The sequence below is a fragment of the Bubalus kerabau genome, chromosome X (genome assembly GCF_029407905.1).
Source record: "Bubalus kerabau isolate K-KA32 ecotype Philippines breed swamp buffalo chromosome X, PCC_UOA_SB_1v2, whole genome shotgun sequence".
Classification (NCBI taxonomy): domain Eukaryota; kingdom Metazoa; phylum Chordata; class Mammalia; order Artiodactyla; family Bovidae; genus Bubalus; species Bubalus kerabau.
In genome coordinates, this window is record NC_073647.1 from 29588365 (window position 1) to 29605824 (window position 17460).

General features: G+C 39.8%; 1 protein-coding gene across 1 annotated transcript; it reads left to right on the forward strand.

The window, feature by feature from the left end:
* The first annotated feature begins 1940 nt into the window (after positions 1–1940).
* Positions 1941–17449, forward strand: LOC129639950 (uncharacterized protein CXorf66 homolog). The gene is made up of 2 exons (XM_055565245.1): positions 1941–2175; positions 16611–17449. Exons 1-2 carry the CDS (start codon positions 1941–1943, stop codon positions 17447–17449), a joined length of 1074 nt encoding a protein of 357 aa, XP_055421220.1.
* The last annotated feature ends 11 nt before the right edge of the window (positions 17450–17460 follow it).

The following is a 17460-nucleotide window of genomic DNA, read 5'->3' on the forward strand; positions in this document are numbered from 1 at the left end:
CCTGAACACTATAAGTGAAGTGATTTTATGGTATGTGCATTACATCTTAACAAAGCTATTTTAAAAAGAGAGAACTTCTACATGTCTCCAGCAGCAAATCTACCTCCCTCCCTCAATCTGTATCAATCTATTCTGTCTCCTTCCTTTTAAAATGAATGAACTTTATTTATTCCTGTCTAAGATGAACACTCTCTACTTGTATGCTGAATTCCACTCACCTCCTTTATTTAGCAGCTTTACCATTGATAGATAATGTGCTTCCCATTTGGTTCAGACAGTAAAGAATCCACCTGCAATGCAGGAGACCCGAGTTCGATCCCTGGGTCTTGAAGATCCCCTGGAGGAGGACATGGCAACCAACTGCAGTATTCTTGCCTGGAGAATTTCATGGACAGGGGAATCTGGCAGGCTACAGTCCATGAGGCCACAAGGTGTCCAACATGACTGAGCGACTCACACTTCACTTTCACCACTGATAATACCCCTCTTTTTCAGAATTATTATTTTGTCCCTCTCTACAGGTCATTCCTATCATCATGGAAATGTGATACCTGTGATATCTTCCACCTTTGATCCATCATCTCTCAAACCTACCACCTCCCCTTAAGATATAACCCCATTTCTCTGCTTTCTAGTGTTACTTCTCTTCTCATTTTCCTTTGAATTCATTCAACAATTCTCTCATGACCATCGCCCATAAAAAACAGCTTTTATCAAAGACCCCCAGTGGGCTGTGCATTGCTGAATTAAGTGATCAATTTTCAGTCCCTCTCTTATTTGAAAGAGCAAGATTTGACACAGTCGATCATGTTCTCCTTTTCAAAATGCTTTTCTTTTTTAAAACGACTTCATACTGTTAGAGCGGTTATAGGTTCACCGGAAAAATGTGAGATAATGGTACAATGTTTACCTATATACACTCAATCCCACACATGATAGACTCTCCCATTATAGACATCAGAATAGAGCATTTGTTACAAATGATGGACCTGCACGTGGCAAGTCACTTCAATCATGTCCAACTCTTTGTGACCCCCATAGACTGTAGCCCGCCAGGCTCCTCTGTCCATGGAATTCTCCAGGCAAGAGTACTGAGTAGGTTGCCATTTCCTTCTCCACACTGATACATCATAATTATTAAAAATCCATAGCTTAGGTTAGGGTTTACACTCGAAGTTTTACATTCATTCTATAGGTTTGGACAGATGTATAATCGCATATATCCAACATTATAGTATCATGCAAAGTATCTTCACTACCTAAAACTTCTCTGTGCTCTATCTATTCATCACTCCTCCTCCCAAATCTTTGGTAACAACAGAACTTTTTATTGTCTTTATAGTTTTGGCTTTTCCAGAATGTCATATAGTTGAAATCATACAGTATGTGGCTTTTTCAGACTGGCTTCTTTTGCTTAATAATGTGCATTAAATTTTCTTCCATGTCCTTTCAGGGCTTGATAGCTCATAACTTTTTAGCACTGAATAATATTTCCCTGTCTGTATGTACCACAGTTTTTTCATCCATTCACCTATTAAATAACACTTTGATTGCTTCAAGTTTGTAGCAATTATGAATAAAGCTGCTACAAACATCTGTGTGCTGGGTTTTATGTGGATATATGCTATCAACTCCTTTGGGTAAATAACAAGGAGTTCAATTGCTGGATCCTATGTATGTTTGGGGCTTCCCCGGTGGCTCAGTGATAAAGAACCTGCCTGCAGTGCAGGAACCATAGGAGATGGAGGTTCAGTCCCTGGGTTGGAAAGATCCCTGGAGGAGGGCATGGCAACCCACTCCAGTAAAATAAAATTTTATTTGTACTTATTTCCAAAATTGACAGAAACATCAAATACTCCAATTAGTTGCACTGATTACAGAAAATGTTCATAACCACTTAATAAAAATTGTACTTTCTCCTAAAATAACAGAAATTTGGGATGGACACACTAAATATTTTAATCCATAAGCATAAAAGATTAACAGCCAGAGGCAAACAAGGACTGAACTGTCAGTTGGACGTTTTACTGAAATGGGCCACTCCTGGGGCATTCATCACTGCCTCTCTGGTGGGGCCAGCAGCTCGAGTCACCCCCCTCACCAGCCAAGGTGCTCCTCCTGTGTGTCCAGAAAGTCATCACAACACAAAAGTTCAGATCCCACAGCGTCAGGAAGGTGGGACTTTGGAGTGAGAAACTGGTTTTCAAAGCAAGAACCAGATGAGGAAAATATTTATGTAAGTGACAAGAGGTTTAGGAAACGAATGCATGAAGCAGAATAAGTTACAAACAGAAGAAGCACTGCGCCCTCCTCCTCTTCTTCCTTCCTGGAGAACCCCATGGACAGAGAAGCCTGGTAGGGTACAGTCCATAGGGTCACAAAGACTCAGACACAAATGAAGCGACTTAGCACACATGCACCCATTGTATGTTTAGTTGTGTAATAAAACACCAGACTCTTCCAAAGTGGCTGTATCACTTTGCTTTCCCAGCACCAGTGAATTAGAGTTCCTGTTGCTTTACATCCTTGTGGGCATTTGTTGTTGTCAGTGTTCTGCATTTTGGCCATTCTAATAGGTATGTAGTGGTATTGTTTTTTAATTTAAATTTATTTATTTTAATTGGAGGCTAATTACTTTACAATATTGTATTGGTTCTGCCACACATCAGCATGAATCCACCACGGGCATATACATGTTCCCCATCCTGAACCCCCCTCCCACCTCCCTCCCCGTACCATCTCTCCGAGGCATCCCAGTGCACCAGCCCTGAGCATCCTGTATCGAACCTGGTCTGGGGATTCATTTCTTATACGATAATATACATGTTTCAATGCCATTCCTCCAAATCATCCCACCCTCGCCCTCTCCCACAGAGTCCAAAAGACTGTTCTATACATCTGTGTCTCTTTTGCTGTCTCACATACAGGGTTATCATTTCCATCTTTCTAAATTCCATATATATGCGTTAGCATACTGTGTTGGTGTTTTTCTTTCTGGCTTACTTCACTCTGTATAATAGGCTCCAGTTTCATCCACCTCATTAGAACTGATTCAAATGTATTCTTTTTAATGGCTGAGTATGACTGAGCGACTTCACTTTCACTTTTCACTTTCATGCATTGGAGGAGGAAATGGCAACCCACTCCAGTGTTCTTGCCTGGAGAATCCCAGGGACGGGGAGCCTGGTGGGCTGCCGTCTATGGGGTCACACAGAGTCAGACACGACTGAAGCGACTTAGCAGCAGCAGCAGCAATACTCCATTGTGTATATGTACCACAGCTTTCTTATCCATTCGTCTGCTGATGGACATCTAGGTCCTTCCATGTCCTGGCTATTATAAACTGCACTTCGATGAACATTGGGGTACATGTGTCTCTTTCAATTCTGTGTATGCCCAGCAGTGGGATTGCTGGGTCATAAGGCAGTTCTATTTCCAGTTTTTTAAGGAATCTCCACACTGTTCAGCCACTATGGAGTGGTATTGTTTTAACTTGTAATTCCCTAGTGACATATGGTGTTGAACATATTTTCATATTCTTATTCATCATCTATGTATCTTCTTTTTTTACATATGGAAGTCTGGTTGTTTGGTCTGATTTGTTGAAGAGACTATCTTTGCTTTGTTGTATTGCTTTTGCTCCTTTGCCAAAGATCAGTTGACTGTGTGGGTCTATCTATTCTTTTGACAATACTACTTTATGTTGATTACCGGCAAATAAATGGAGACACAATGGAAGTAGTGACAGACTATTTTCTTGGGATCCAAAATCACTGCAGATGCTGACTGCAGCCATGAAATTAAAAGATGCTTGCTTCTTGGAAGAAAAACTATGACAAACCTGGACGGTGTATTAAAAAGCATAGACATTGCCGTGCCGGCAAAGATCCATCTAGTAAAAGCTATGTTTTTTTCCCAGTAGTCATGTACGGATGTGGCAGTTGGACCATAAAGAAGGCTGAGTGCTGAAGAATTGATGCTTTTGAACTGCGGTGCTGGAGAAGACTCTTGAGGGTCTCTTGGACTGCAAGGAGATCTGACCAGTCGATCTTAAAGAAAATCAACCCTGAAAATTCGTTGGAAGGACTAATGCTGAAGCTAAAGCTCTAATATTTTGACCACCTGATGAGAAGAACCAGCTCATTAGAAAAGACCCTGATGCTGGAAAGATAGAAGGTAGGAAGTAGGAAGAGAACCAAAGTAGGAAGAGGATGAGATGGTTGGAAGGCATCACTGACTCGATGGACATGAGTCTGAGCAAACTCTGGGAAATGGTGAAGGATAGGGAAGCCTGGCATGCTGCAGTCCCTGGGGTCACAAAGAATTGGACACAACTGAGCAGCTGAACAGCAACGACTGCAGCTTTATGATAAGTCTTAAAGTTTATAGTAAGTCTTGAACTCCCATAGTGTCAGTCTTCCAACTTGTTTTTTTTCCTTCAATAACACATTAATTATTCTAGCCCTTTTGCTTGTTCATATAAACTTTAGAATCAGTTTATCAATATCCACAAAATAACTTTCTGAAATTTTGATTAGTTTGCACTAAATCTGTAGCTGAACTTGGGAAGACCTGACATCTTGACAATGTTGAGTCTTCATTTCTGTGAAGATTGAGTCTCTCTCCATTTTTTAGGTCCTTTTATCTCATTGTTGTAATTTTCCTTATAGGTTTTGTTTATATTTTGCTAGATTTATGCCTATGTACTAATGAAAATGCTATTATGTTTTTAACTTTAAATTCCACTTTTTCATTGATGGTATATGTGTAAGTGATTGATTTTATATATTAAGTTTGTATCCTGCAACCTTGCTAAAATCAATTATTAGTTCCAGGAAGCTTTTGCTGATTCTTTTGGATTTTCTATATAAATTATTATGTCTTCTGTGAACAAAGACAATATTATTTTTCCTTCAAAATCTATATACCATTTATTTCCCTCACTTGTATTGTTGCATTAACTTGGACTGGAATACTTTTTTTACTTTACTACCAAGATACCTCATCCTCTTCATTTTCTTACTACCCTCCTAGCTGTCTTTTTTTGGGTCTCTTCTCCATTATTTAGACTCCAAATGTTTGGGAAACCAAAGCTTCATTATGAGATATCTTCACCTATATTCACTCCCTTGGTGATCTCATCCAGTCTCCCAGCTTTAAATGTTATCTACATATTTATGACTTCCAAATTTATAAATCTAGTTCAGATGTAGCTTCTTGTTGTTGTTCAGTCACTAAGTCATACCCTACTCTTTGCAACCAGGCTTCCCTATCTTTCACTATCTCCCAGAGTTTGCTCATATTCATGTTCATTGAGTCAGTGATGCCATCCAAACATCTCATCCTCTGTCACCCTCTTTGCCTCTTGCCTTCAATCTTTCCCAGCATCTGGGTCTTTTCCAATGAGTTGGCTCTTCGCATCAGGCAACCAAAGTATTGGAGCTTCAGCTTTAGCATCAGTTCTTCCAATGAATTTTCAGGGTTGATTTCCTTTAGGATTGACTTGTTTGATCTCCTTGCAGTCCAAGGAACTCTCAAGAGTCTTCTCCAGCACCACAGTTCGAAAACTTCAATGTATGTATCTATATTTAACTGCGTGTTTGATATGTACCCTTAGATGACTAAGAGTTTCTTATGATTCTCTGAAATAGAACTCCATTACTACCCATCCTCCAACAACAAACCTACCTTTATCTTCCTCATTGCTTCCATTAATTTAAAATGGATCAATTTATTTGCTCAGATGCTTAGACTCAGAGGAAAATTAAAATTTGGCTATTTTTTAAATGAATTTTTAGAGGCAGCATCTTTTAAAAAATTATTTAATTAATTTGTTTATTTATTTTTTGTTGTGCTAGGTCTTCCTTCCTGCATGCAGGCTTTCTTCAATTGCAGTTAGTGGGAGCTACTCTTCATTTTGGGGCATGGGCTTCTCCTTACAGTGGCTTCACTTGTTGCTGAGCACGAGCTCTAGGTGCTCGGGCTTAGTGGCTGTGGCTCATAGGCTTAGATGCTCCATGGCACGTGGGATTGTCCCTGACCAAAGATCAAACCTGTGTCCCTTGCATTGGCAGGTGGATTCTTAACTACTGGATTCAGAGAGAAGTCCCTAACTTTGATTACTTTTTCCCAGTCACTTCCTACATCCATTGCATCAGCAATTCCTGTTGTCACTATCTCCAAAATTATATCCCAAATCTTATTTATCATAATCTTTCACCACTACCACTTCAGTCCAAGCCAATATCACTTCTTCATGGCATTATGCAATAGCCTAGTCTCTCTGCTTCTCTTGATACCAATTCCTCTATTTTCATCACAGAAGTCAAGTTATCTTTTTAAATCATAAGTCGGCTCATTTTACTCCTCTGCACAAAGGTCTCCATTGAATGCTTGTTACAACTGGAATGAAATCCAAGACTCTCACAAAACTGTATGTGATCTGTCAATTGGTTATCTTTCCAAGGTCATTTCCTACCTCCTTCTACCTTAATCTCTCTGCTCTAGCTACAGAGGCTTTCTTCTTTCCTTCCTAATCCAATATGTCTCTTTCAACTTGCCAAAGTTACTCTCAAACTAGAGTCCATGCTGGTGCCTCAGCATGGATTGCTCTTCTAGACATTTGTGCTACACTCCCTGAATTTGTTTGGTTGATACTCAGATATCACCTCCTCAAAGAGGCTTTTTCCGTCTATCATATGAAATAGCATTTCCCATCACTGTATTCTTAAAGAGTGCTAAGTCTTCTTCACAGCACTTGTCACACCTGATGTTATGCCATCTTTACTTTTTTGTGGCTGTTTCACCACACTACAATATAAGATTCATGATAGCAGGATATTTTGTCTGTCTCATTTACTGCCATATTCCCAGAACCCATAGTACATAGTAAAGTGACTTTTTAGTGAATGGATACATTTAGGAGCACTGGATATACAATTTCTTGGCTTATTCTTTTTTTTTTTTTTTTAGCATTTAAAATAAGAAAGCATTTTATTTAAAAAGATATTCTTTTTTGCCATTTCCTTTTCCAGGGGATCTTCCTAACCCAAGGATCCAACCCAGGTCTTCTGCATTGCAGGCAGATTACTTGCCATCCTGGCAGATAATTGAGAGAGCCAATTCCTAGGTAGGTTGATAAGAAGTCCAGGGTTCCCTCCTGGAGGAGCAAGAGGAGGAGGAAGGCGTCCAGAGCCCTGGAGAAGGAGAAAGGTATCTGGGGCTCTCAAGGAGAAAAGGACAAAGTTCTTTTCCACATTGCTTTGTCTTAGTCAACATAACAATGTATCTTGCTGGAGGACATGTTTCTCCTTAACAAAAACCTTCTGACTAATCCTGTCATCTTAAAATGTATATTATGGGAGTGGGTCTGGTAAGATCTTTCTATTGTTAGTTCTAATCTTGTTAATTTAAAATTTATGTTGTGGGAGTGAGTCTGAAAAAAGTATATAAGGCTTTGATAAGACTAGCTACGGAGAAGGCAATGGCAACCCACTCCAGTACTCTTGCCTGGAAAATCCCATGGATGGAGGAGCCTGGTGGGCTGCAGTCCATGAGGTCACTAAGAGTCGGACACGACTGAGCGACTTCACTTTCACTTTTCACTTTCATGCATTGGAGAAGGAAATGGCAACCCACTCCAGTATTCTTGCCTGGAGAATCCCAGGGACAGAGGAGCCTAGTGGGCTGCCGTCTATGGGGTCGCACAGAGTCAGACACGACTGAAGCGACTTAGCAGCAGCAGCAGCAAGACTAGCTACAGGGGCATTCTCCATCCCCTTTCTGATGTCTATGTTAGAAGCTTTCTCTGTCCCTTTTCTTACTTTAATAAAACTGCTACACAAAAGCTCTTGAGTGATCAAGCCTGGTCTCTGGTCCCGAAGCTGAATATTCTTCTTTGGAGATCACAAATCCAACATCGTTCACCATAAGCTATCATAATAAATAGACGAGAGTAATAAATAATGTATAGACTATGTTAGAGGTTGATAAGTACTATTAAAAAAAAAAAAAAGCAAGAGCAACGTGGGAGGACTGGCAGCGTAGAAAGAAAGGGCAGAATATTGAAGTATTAATGAAAGAGTTCTGGTTGACCTCATTAAGGAGATGCTGCTGCTACTGCTGCTGCTGCTGCTAATTTGCTTCAGTCGTGTCCGACTCTATGCGACCCCATAGACAGTAGCCCATCAGGCTCCACCGTCCCTGGGATTCTCCAGGCAAGAACACTGGAGTGGGGTGCCATTTCCTTCTCCAATGCAGGAAAGTGAAAGTGAAGTCGCTCAGTCGTGTCTGACTCTTTACGACCCCAAGGACTGCAGCCTACCAGGCTCCTTTGTCCATGGGATTCTCCAGGCAAGAGTACTGGAGTGGGGTGCCATTGCCTTCTCCCTTAAGGAGATGAGCTCTTTGCAAAGGCTTAAAAGGTGAGAGAGTAGAGAGGTAAATATGGTACTGAGAATGAAAGTACAGGTTTTCCAGCAAATCAGAAGCTATGAGAATGGCACAGAACAGATTTTGCCTCATAATACTCAGAAGGAACCAACTCTATTGACATCTGAATTTTGAGCTTTTGGCCTCCATAAATGTGAGTGAAAACATTGTTGTGGTTTTAAAGCACTCAGTTTGTTTTATTTTGTTACAGCAGCTCAAAGAAACAAATACACTTATATTTTGAATTATTTAAAATTTAATTATATTTCAAATAAGTTACACTAATTTTATTATTTATTTCTTTAAAACAATTCAAGGGGAAATGTAAGAGTACACAAGGAGAGTCCAGCTTTTATGGTGTGTGTATGTCCTGCGTTACCTTGAGGAAAATGTGGCTGATTGTGACTGTACAGATATCAAACCTACCCTTGTCTCTTGGGACATACATACTAGAAGATAGATGGAGTTCTAAGGCAATTTTCAGAGCAGAGTTTCTGTCTTCCTGCTCTTGGCTATTTTAAGCATAAAATGTATTCAAATATTTCTTTGAATATAACTTTTTTTTTTCTGATAATGCAACCGTAAGGAGAACAAAGAGGCTTCAATGATTGTTCTTCTAGCTCTTGGCAAAGACTAGTATGTACAGAGACTTAAAAAGAGAGACCAGTAAAGTCAGAGAAGGAGCCTGACCTCTAAGAATATTTTTAAAATCTCCTAATTAACACTGCTTAGAGTTAATAAGTGACTTGTTGCATCACCTGGGTCATTTCCTTCCAGATTTGAAGTAATGTGAGTAATATGAGGCCAAGGAACTGAGAGCAATTTATTAAATTTTTGTTGCACAAAACAACCTTGTGATAGTATCTTCTTGACATGACTTATAGGAGTGATAAAGAATTCCTTTTTTAACGAGGTGATTTTTCAGGCTAAAAAAGTGAAAAACCTATCTCTAAATTAGACTAGATGAATGTGATTTTTTTATTGTGTATATTCCCTAGTGAAAGCAGAACACTAAATTACAATAGCGTCTATACATTGACCTAAAATCTATAACTGTGAAACTAAGTAACATTATATTCTAATAATATCTGTGGTTGTTTGAATATGTATATTTTATGTTGCCTAGGCATTATCTCACTAAATCTTTCTGATTACCTGGTGACTTATCTTATAGGTGAGGAAACCAAGATCCAGAGTGATAAAGTATTGATATTTGCTCAAGTCCCACAGCTACTAAGTGGGAGAGCTAGGTATCAAAGCAAGATTAATGTGACTCCTGAGTTTCTCAGCCACTAAGAAATGTTTCCAATTAGCCTAGAGACACCTAGGTTGATGTATTCACCAGATCAGTGCCATTACTTAGTGTCTCAATAGGCCAGGATTCCTTCTAAACCCTTGTGTCCCTGTCCTGAGGGTGCCCTATACTAACAATTTCACACTGAGAATATTAACTAAAGACCAAGTTTGAGTCTGGCAAAGTCTCTGGCTCATCAGAGTAGTGTGACATTTGCTAAGCCACTTTATTAAATGTCCATTTTTGTGGTAGGCAATATCATGTCCCCTTCCCCAAATATGTCCATGCCCTATTACCTGGGACCTGTGACTACGCTACCTTATGTGGTAAAAGAGACTTTGTAGATGTAAGTTAAGTTAAACATCTTGAGATAGGAGAGTAGCCTCATTTATCCAGGTGTGCCTAATGTAATCACAAGAGTCCCTGTAAAAAGGAGGTAGGAAGGTCAGAGTCAGAGAAGGAGATGTGAAGATGGAAGGACAGGCCAGAGTGATTCAGAATCATGAACCAAGAAACCTAAGAAATCTCTAGACACAGGAAATTGATTCTTCCCTAGAGCCTCCAGCAGGAACATAGCCCTGCTAGCACCTTGGTTTCATAGCAGCGCAACCCATTGCAGGTTTCTGACCTTCAGAATTATACAAGAATACACTTATGTTAACTTATGCTGCTAAATTTGTGGTAATTTGTTACAGCAGCAACCAGAAAATAATACAATTCCTTTATTTATGAAATAGGTGTAAGACTGACCTGATAGAACTGATGTAGAGAGATAAAAGACAAGAAATTGGGTGAATTGAATACATGCAAGGGAGTTAGAGAATAAAGGTGTATCATGTGAGTTATTCCCTGAAAACCTAGGGAGTATTTATGTGAAACAGAATCCACCTCTCCCACCTCAGGCCTCCATGATGCCTTGGAGGTAGTTCGACTAGGGAGAACTAAACCTGATTCTCCTCCCTCATCACCACCCCTTAGGATTTTTAGAATCTGGTCTTGCTTTTCTCTCCTACCTCACCTCTATTTGATCTCTGCCTGAGAGATTTAATTCAACTGAAACTTCTGCCCAGGGGGTCTTTGTCCTTGCTGTTTATTCTTCCTGGAACTCCCTGATATCATTGCAGAACTGTCTTGCCATTCAAATCTCAACTGAAATGATAGCACTTTCTGAAAGGAGTTTCCAGATCATTCAAACCAAAGCAAACCTTCACTGCCACCTTCTATCACATTTCCTGAACTTAGCTTCTCTGTGGTGCTTATCAGAACCTGAAATGTATACAAATGCATTCAACATATGCTCATGTATTTATTTTCTCTCTAACCTCTTCAGAATATTATATAGGTCAGCGCCATTGTCTTTCTCACTGCTGTAATCTCAGCAGTGAGAGTGCCTTTTAACACATATAAAAGGCATGTAATCATGAACTTAATAAATTGCTTTTGACTGATGGAACAGGTGATTGAAGACAGTGCTGCCTTCAGATATTTTGGTAAAATGAATTAATAAAGTTCCTTTTTGCTTAAGCCAATTTTGGAAAGTATTTTCTGCACTTGTACTCTACCTTATTCAATGTTTTTCACCACTGTGTCTATCCATCTGTCCATCTATGTATCTATCTATCCATCTCTATTAAAAATAAGACAGAGCAAAACATAAAGGATAAAATAACATTACTTCAAAATCTCACCAGATAACTGCTTCCTTGAATATACTGTCTATATATGATACATATAGACATTTTGCCAAAGAAGACATACAGAGGGTTAATAAACACATGAAAAGATGTTCAGCATCACTCATTATTAGAGAAATGCAAATCAAAACCAGAATCAGGTAACATCTCTTGTTGGTCAGAACAGCTGCTATCAAAAAGCTTACAAACAATAAATTCTGGAGAAGGTGTGGAGAAAAGGGAACCCTCTTATACAGTTGGTGGGAATGCAAACTGGTGAAGCCACTATGGATAACACTGAGGAGATTCCTTAAAAAACTGGGAATAGAACTGCCATATGTCCCAGCAATCCAACTGCTGGGCATCCACACCAGCAGGGGAAACCAGAATTGAAACAGATACATGTACCCCATTGTTAATTGCAGCACTGTTTACAATAGCTAGTACGTAGAAGCAACCTAGATGTCCATCAGCAGACAAATGGATAAGGTAGTTGTGGTACATATACATAATGGAATATTACACAGCTATAAAAAATGCATTTGAGCCAGTTCTAATGAGATGGATGAGCCTAGAGTTTATTATACAGAGTGAAATAAGTCAGAAAGAGAAAGACAAATACTGTATAGTAACATATACATGGGGAACCTAGAAAGATGGTACCGATGATCCTATGTGCAGGGCGGCAAAGGAGACACAGACATCAAGAACAGACTTTTGGACTCAGTGGGAGAAGGCGAGAGTGGGATGATTTGAGAGAATAGCATTGAAACATTTATATTACCATATGTGAGCGTATTCTACATACTAACTTGACCATTAAATTGTTATTTTCACTTAATGTATCTTGGAGATCTTTTTGTATTAGTACATAGGGAGCTTTTCATCTGTTTTGGTTTTCTTTTTGAAAGTTTAAAAATCTTTATATGTAAAAGTAGAAAGGTACTTTAGATCCTAAGTTCATCTTTTTTTTTTTTTTTTTCCTTTTTTAAAGCTACATAGTAGCCAACTGTGACTGGTCAGTAAGTTTTAACCTGTTCTACACTGTGGTGGAGAAGGCAATGGCACCTCACTCCAGTACTCTTGTCTGGAAAATCCCATGGACGGAGGAGCCTGGTGGGCTGCAGTCCATGGGGTCGCTAAGAGTCGGACATAACTGAGCGACTTCACTCACTTTTCATTTTCATGCATTGGAGGAGGAAATGGCAACCCACTCCAGTGTTCTTGCCTGGAGAATCCCAGGGACAGGGGAGCCTGGTGGGCTGCCGTCTATGGGGTCGCACAGAGTCGGACACAACTGAAGCGACTTAGCAGCAGCAGCAGCATGTAAAATAGATGACCAGTGCAAGTTTGATGCATGAAGCAGGGTACTCAAAGCCGGTGCTCTGGGACAACCCAGAGGGATGGGGTGGGGAGGGAGGAGGGAAGCGGGTTTAGGATGGGGAGACCCATGTACAACTGTGGTTGATTCATGTTGATTTATGGCAAAAACTGCCATAATATTGCAAAGTCATTATCTCCAATTAAAATAAATTAATTTTAAAATAAATAAAAACCATACACACACACACACACACACACACACACACACACACACAAAACCCCACCTCAGCTCAAGGGTCATCTCCTCCAGAAGTCCCACTTTGAAGAGATAGTCCTTTTGTGTGCTCTTGTGGCACTGTATCCTGCAACATCACTGCCTGTATATGACATTACACACCCTGTGTGTGTGCATGCTAAGTCACTTCAGACGTGTCTGACTCTGTGACACTATGGACTGTAGCTTGCCAGGCTCCTCTGTCCATGGGATTCTCCAGACAGGACTACTTGGGTTGGTTGCCATGCCCCCCCCTCCAGGGGAATCTTCCCAACCTAGGGATTGAACCCATGTCTCTTACATTGGCAGGTGGGTTCTTTATCACTAGCACAACCTGGGAAGTCCATTACATACCCTGTGCTGTGCTGTGCTGTGCTGCTGCTTAGTTGCTCAGTCATGTCCAATTCTGTGTCCCATGGATTGCAGCCCGCCAGGCTCCTCTGTCCATGGGGATTCTCCAGGCAAGAATACTAGAGTGGGTTGCCATACCCTCCTCCAGGGGATCTTCCCAACCTGGGATGGAACCCAGGTCTCCTGCATTACAGGCAGATTCTTTACCATCTGAGCCACCAGGGAACCCCAAGAATACTGGAGTGGGTAGCCTATCCCTTCTCCAGGGGATCTTCCCAACCTGGGTCTCCTGCATTGCAGGCAGATTCTTCACCAGCTGAGCTACCAGGGAAGCCCCATTACATAACCTAGTGATTGGTTATTTACGTATCTCTCTCCCATTAGTTTCCAACTCTTGAAGGCAGGGACTGTGCTTGTTCGAATGCTCATGCTTAACACAAATTTTCCTGTCCCATAGAAATCCAACACACTTTTGTTGAAGCAATGAATCATGCTTGCTACCTCTCTCTCCTTCATGCCCCACAGCCTACCCTTCCTCAAGTCCTATCCACATCAAAATATTCCTTGAATGCATTGATTTCTCTCCATCTTTACCACTCTGCTTCAAGCCATCATCCTCTATCAGCTGGACCTACGTAACAGCCTTCCAATTGCCTAAATTACTTTAACCCCACCAATCTAATCTCCATACAACAGCTAGAGGGGTTTTTCTAAAATGGAGATCTCATCATGTCACTCTCTAGCCAGAAAGTCTTTAGTGGTACCCATTAACAGCAGCTCAATAAAAAGTTTGAGGGCTATTCAAAATCTTAATTTTAGTAATAAAAATTCCTACAAGCTTATACCCCAGGATGATTTAACCTCTATAACACACAAGAACTACTATAGGGCTGTAACGTGCCTCCTTAACATTTAATAAAGTATCTAGAGTGAACCCATTTTCTCTGCCTTCTTTGCATAATAATGTCTCAAACTTTTTGATTCAAATTTGATAGAATATTTGATCTAATGGAGAAATAAATGATTAAAAGTCTTTTCATAATATTTGTACACAGGAGCTCATGCCTCCCCATGGTGAGATTATGCTGTCAGGATATGACATAGAATGTTTATGATGTCATAGCCCCCTAAAGCAAGCTGAGCCATTGTAAATCCAGCAGTTTCCCTGGCAGAGGAAACCAACAAGGTCCTGTACATGAATCTCTTCATTTATGTCCTCCTTTTATCAATTTGGACAAATAGTTGTTTAGATAGAAATGAAAGCAATGGATCTGCTACTGAAGGTATGTGCCTAACCTTAAATGCTAGAAACTATGATCTATTAATTTAAATACATTCAAGTACTTAATTAGACAAGCTAGCTGTGTTTAAGAAATCTGCTGTTTCTTCTACCTTACTATGAGTAGGTCTTCAAGAATTTCTAGGACAACATCTGAGAGTTATACTTTCATGTAAAAATTTCAAACAACATAGAAACATGAAGAGTACAACCATACTGTCCCCTTTCATTCCCCGTCCCCACCCAATCCACCAACCCCTGCCTCCTCCTCCCACCAGCCAAACTAGAAAATTCTATGTGAATGAGTGAATCTAGCATGGTACCTAACACAAAGTGGGTTTCAAAAATGTTTTTTTTTTCTTGTCCCATCCATTTTCCTACCATACACATTCACACACACACACATCAACACTCAAGTACATTCACACACTCAAAGACCTAGGTAATGGGTTGAACAAGCCATGATGTGGGGTAACCTAGGTAATTATACTGATTAGCCAGAGATAGGTCCCAGAGTTGGCTTCTAGACTGTGGCTGGCTGGGGACGTGAGAGAACAAGGAAAATGATAGTGGAACACTTATCATGTTTAAGTAAATAATTGATGATGAGATTTGACTTCTTTGACCTATAGTAACAACCCCATCAAAATGGAAGCAAACTTAATTACCTAGCACATGTTCTGATGACATATTTTATTTCACAGTAGGTACACATGTTGAATCCAGGCAGAGAAGAAGCAAAGGAGTACAGCAATGGCTACTCATTTTCATAGCTGTTATCCTCATCATCTGCTTTATTTTAAGATTTTATTGTTTTATTCACTATAGCTGTGTGGACATGGATGCCTCTACAGCAACAACGTAAGTCTTACACTTTTGAATTAAAAATAAAAAGTGTGTGTGTGTGTGTGTGCATGCGTGTTCTTCACGATAACTCTATAACTGTGAGAGTGAGGAAGCCCCCAAAGCAGCAACATAAGTCTTACACCTATGAATTAAAAATACAAGGGGTAGGGGGGAATGCATGCATGCACATAAACATAGACAGGCACTGTTGTTTTGGTTACTTAACATGAACTTTAGATGTCAAAAGAGCTACCAACATCTTGTGGGTTGGATATGTTCACTTAAATGAAGCTCTTAAATGATCTCAAGTACATTATCAACTTTAGCCAAAACTATCTCCTACTCAGGGTTCAGTTGAGCCCATGTTGCTAATTTCATGATAAATTGAGTCTAGGAAAAGAGGGGATGACTATCTAAATAAGACAGAATCAAAATCTTCTCAGGAGAGAGAGAAGGAGTCGGGTTTCTGTATTCCAAAGATAGTAATGCATTTTAGATAATCTACTATGTTAAGATGTAATAACATGGAAAATTATTGTGTTCAGTGATCCTAGTCCCTGCCTTTTATATAGGAGGATCAAGCTGGCTCTGACATACTGGGTCCCTAAAAATTTCCCAATCCAAGGACTGGTGACTGAAATATATCACTGTTCTATTCATTTGGTTTTAGAGTAATCTTGTGAGTATAAACATATATGGATACAAAATTTGATGGTTTAAATATGATAGGAAAACAATGAATTTGGTCTAAAGATTTTTTATGTGACATTTATGCCTCATTTGCATATCAACTTGTGACTTTTTAAATAAAAAGCTTAATTTCTAGAATAGATAAAATTCTCTCCCTCTCAATGGTAGATTCAAAACAAGTTTGTGTCATTCCATACATGACTATATTTTTATCTATTGTGGTTGAAACAGTAAAATTAAGAAAAATAAAAAGCATTCAACACGAGTTCAAATCTGTAACCTGAGTCACGGTTTTCAGCACTCTCCAATTCTTATTGTGTTCAATTTTCCTGCTAGAGCCAAAAAAAGACCAGAAGTCGAAACTGACACAATAGCCCATGCTTTCAATTGATAGCAAGAGTACTCTTCTGATTTAAATTGTCATACTCCAAATCTTCTGTATTTTCACAGTCAAGAAAGAAGACATCACCAAAACATCCACATCATTTAAAATGTCATTCACTGAGTCCAAGTCACTGACTGCTGGTCCAGGCAGTCCAGAAAAACAATCAGTGCTATCTAGTATAGATAAGTCATCTGGGCCCTCAAGTCCACAAAAAGCCTCTGTACCTTCAAGTACAGAAAAGTTAGCCTGGCCCTTGAGTCAACAAAACCCATCCAAGCCATCAGCTCCCAGAAAAGTGTTAGGATCACTCCCCCAGGAAAAGTTGCATAGAACACGCAGTCCAAAAAAGGCACATAGGTGGGCTCATTCCCATAAGCTAGTCGGTCAGGTCAGTCCATACTATCCAAAGAAAGCCATCAAGCCAACTTGGCCATCAAGTCTACAATCTCCGATCAAGCCAACCAAAACGTCTCCACCATATCCAAAGAGTCAAAGTGTCCCTGAGCAATCAAGTATAGTGAAACTGACCAAACTCCAGAGACATCTTAAACTAAGAAGACCAGCTAATGAAGGTAGGGCAGAAATATTATCTAGGTCTCAACCAGTGAAGTTTTGTCAATGCTACAAGGAAAAATGCATTGTTCACAATGCTGTTTCTGAGCCATTCATCACTCCTTCAGAAGAGAATATGAAGCATGCTCCAGTCCAACTTTCTTCATGCAAACTGAAGTGCTTTTACAAGTCATCTTACAAGACAAAGCCCAAAGACAACGCACTGTATGGCAACATGAATGATAGCCATTTCTCAACATATAGCAGTGATAGTGAGAGTGACAGGGAGATGATTATTATACACAATATAAAATGCAAGGAAGCCACCTATAAAGCCTCCCAAAATAATTAAGGGCTCAAAAA

Coding starts and splice junctions, on each gene's coding strand:
- LOC129639950 (XM_055565245.1), top strand. CDS start 1,941: ATGGACACACTAAATATTTTAATCCATAAGCATAAAAGATTAACAGCC. Junction 2,176..16,610: donor GATCCCACAGCGTCAGGAAG/GTGGGACTTTGG, acceptor GTATTTTCACAG/TCAAGAAAGAAGACATCACC.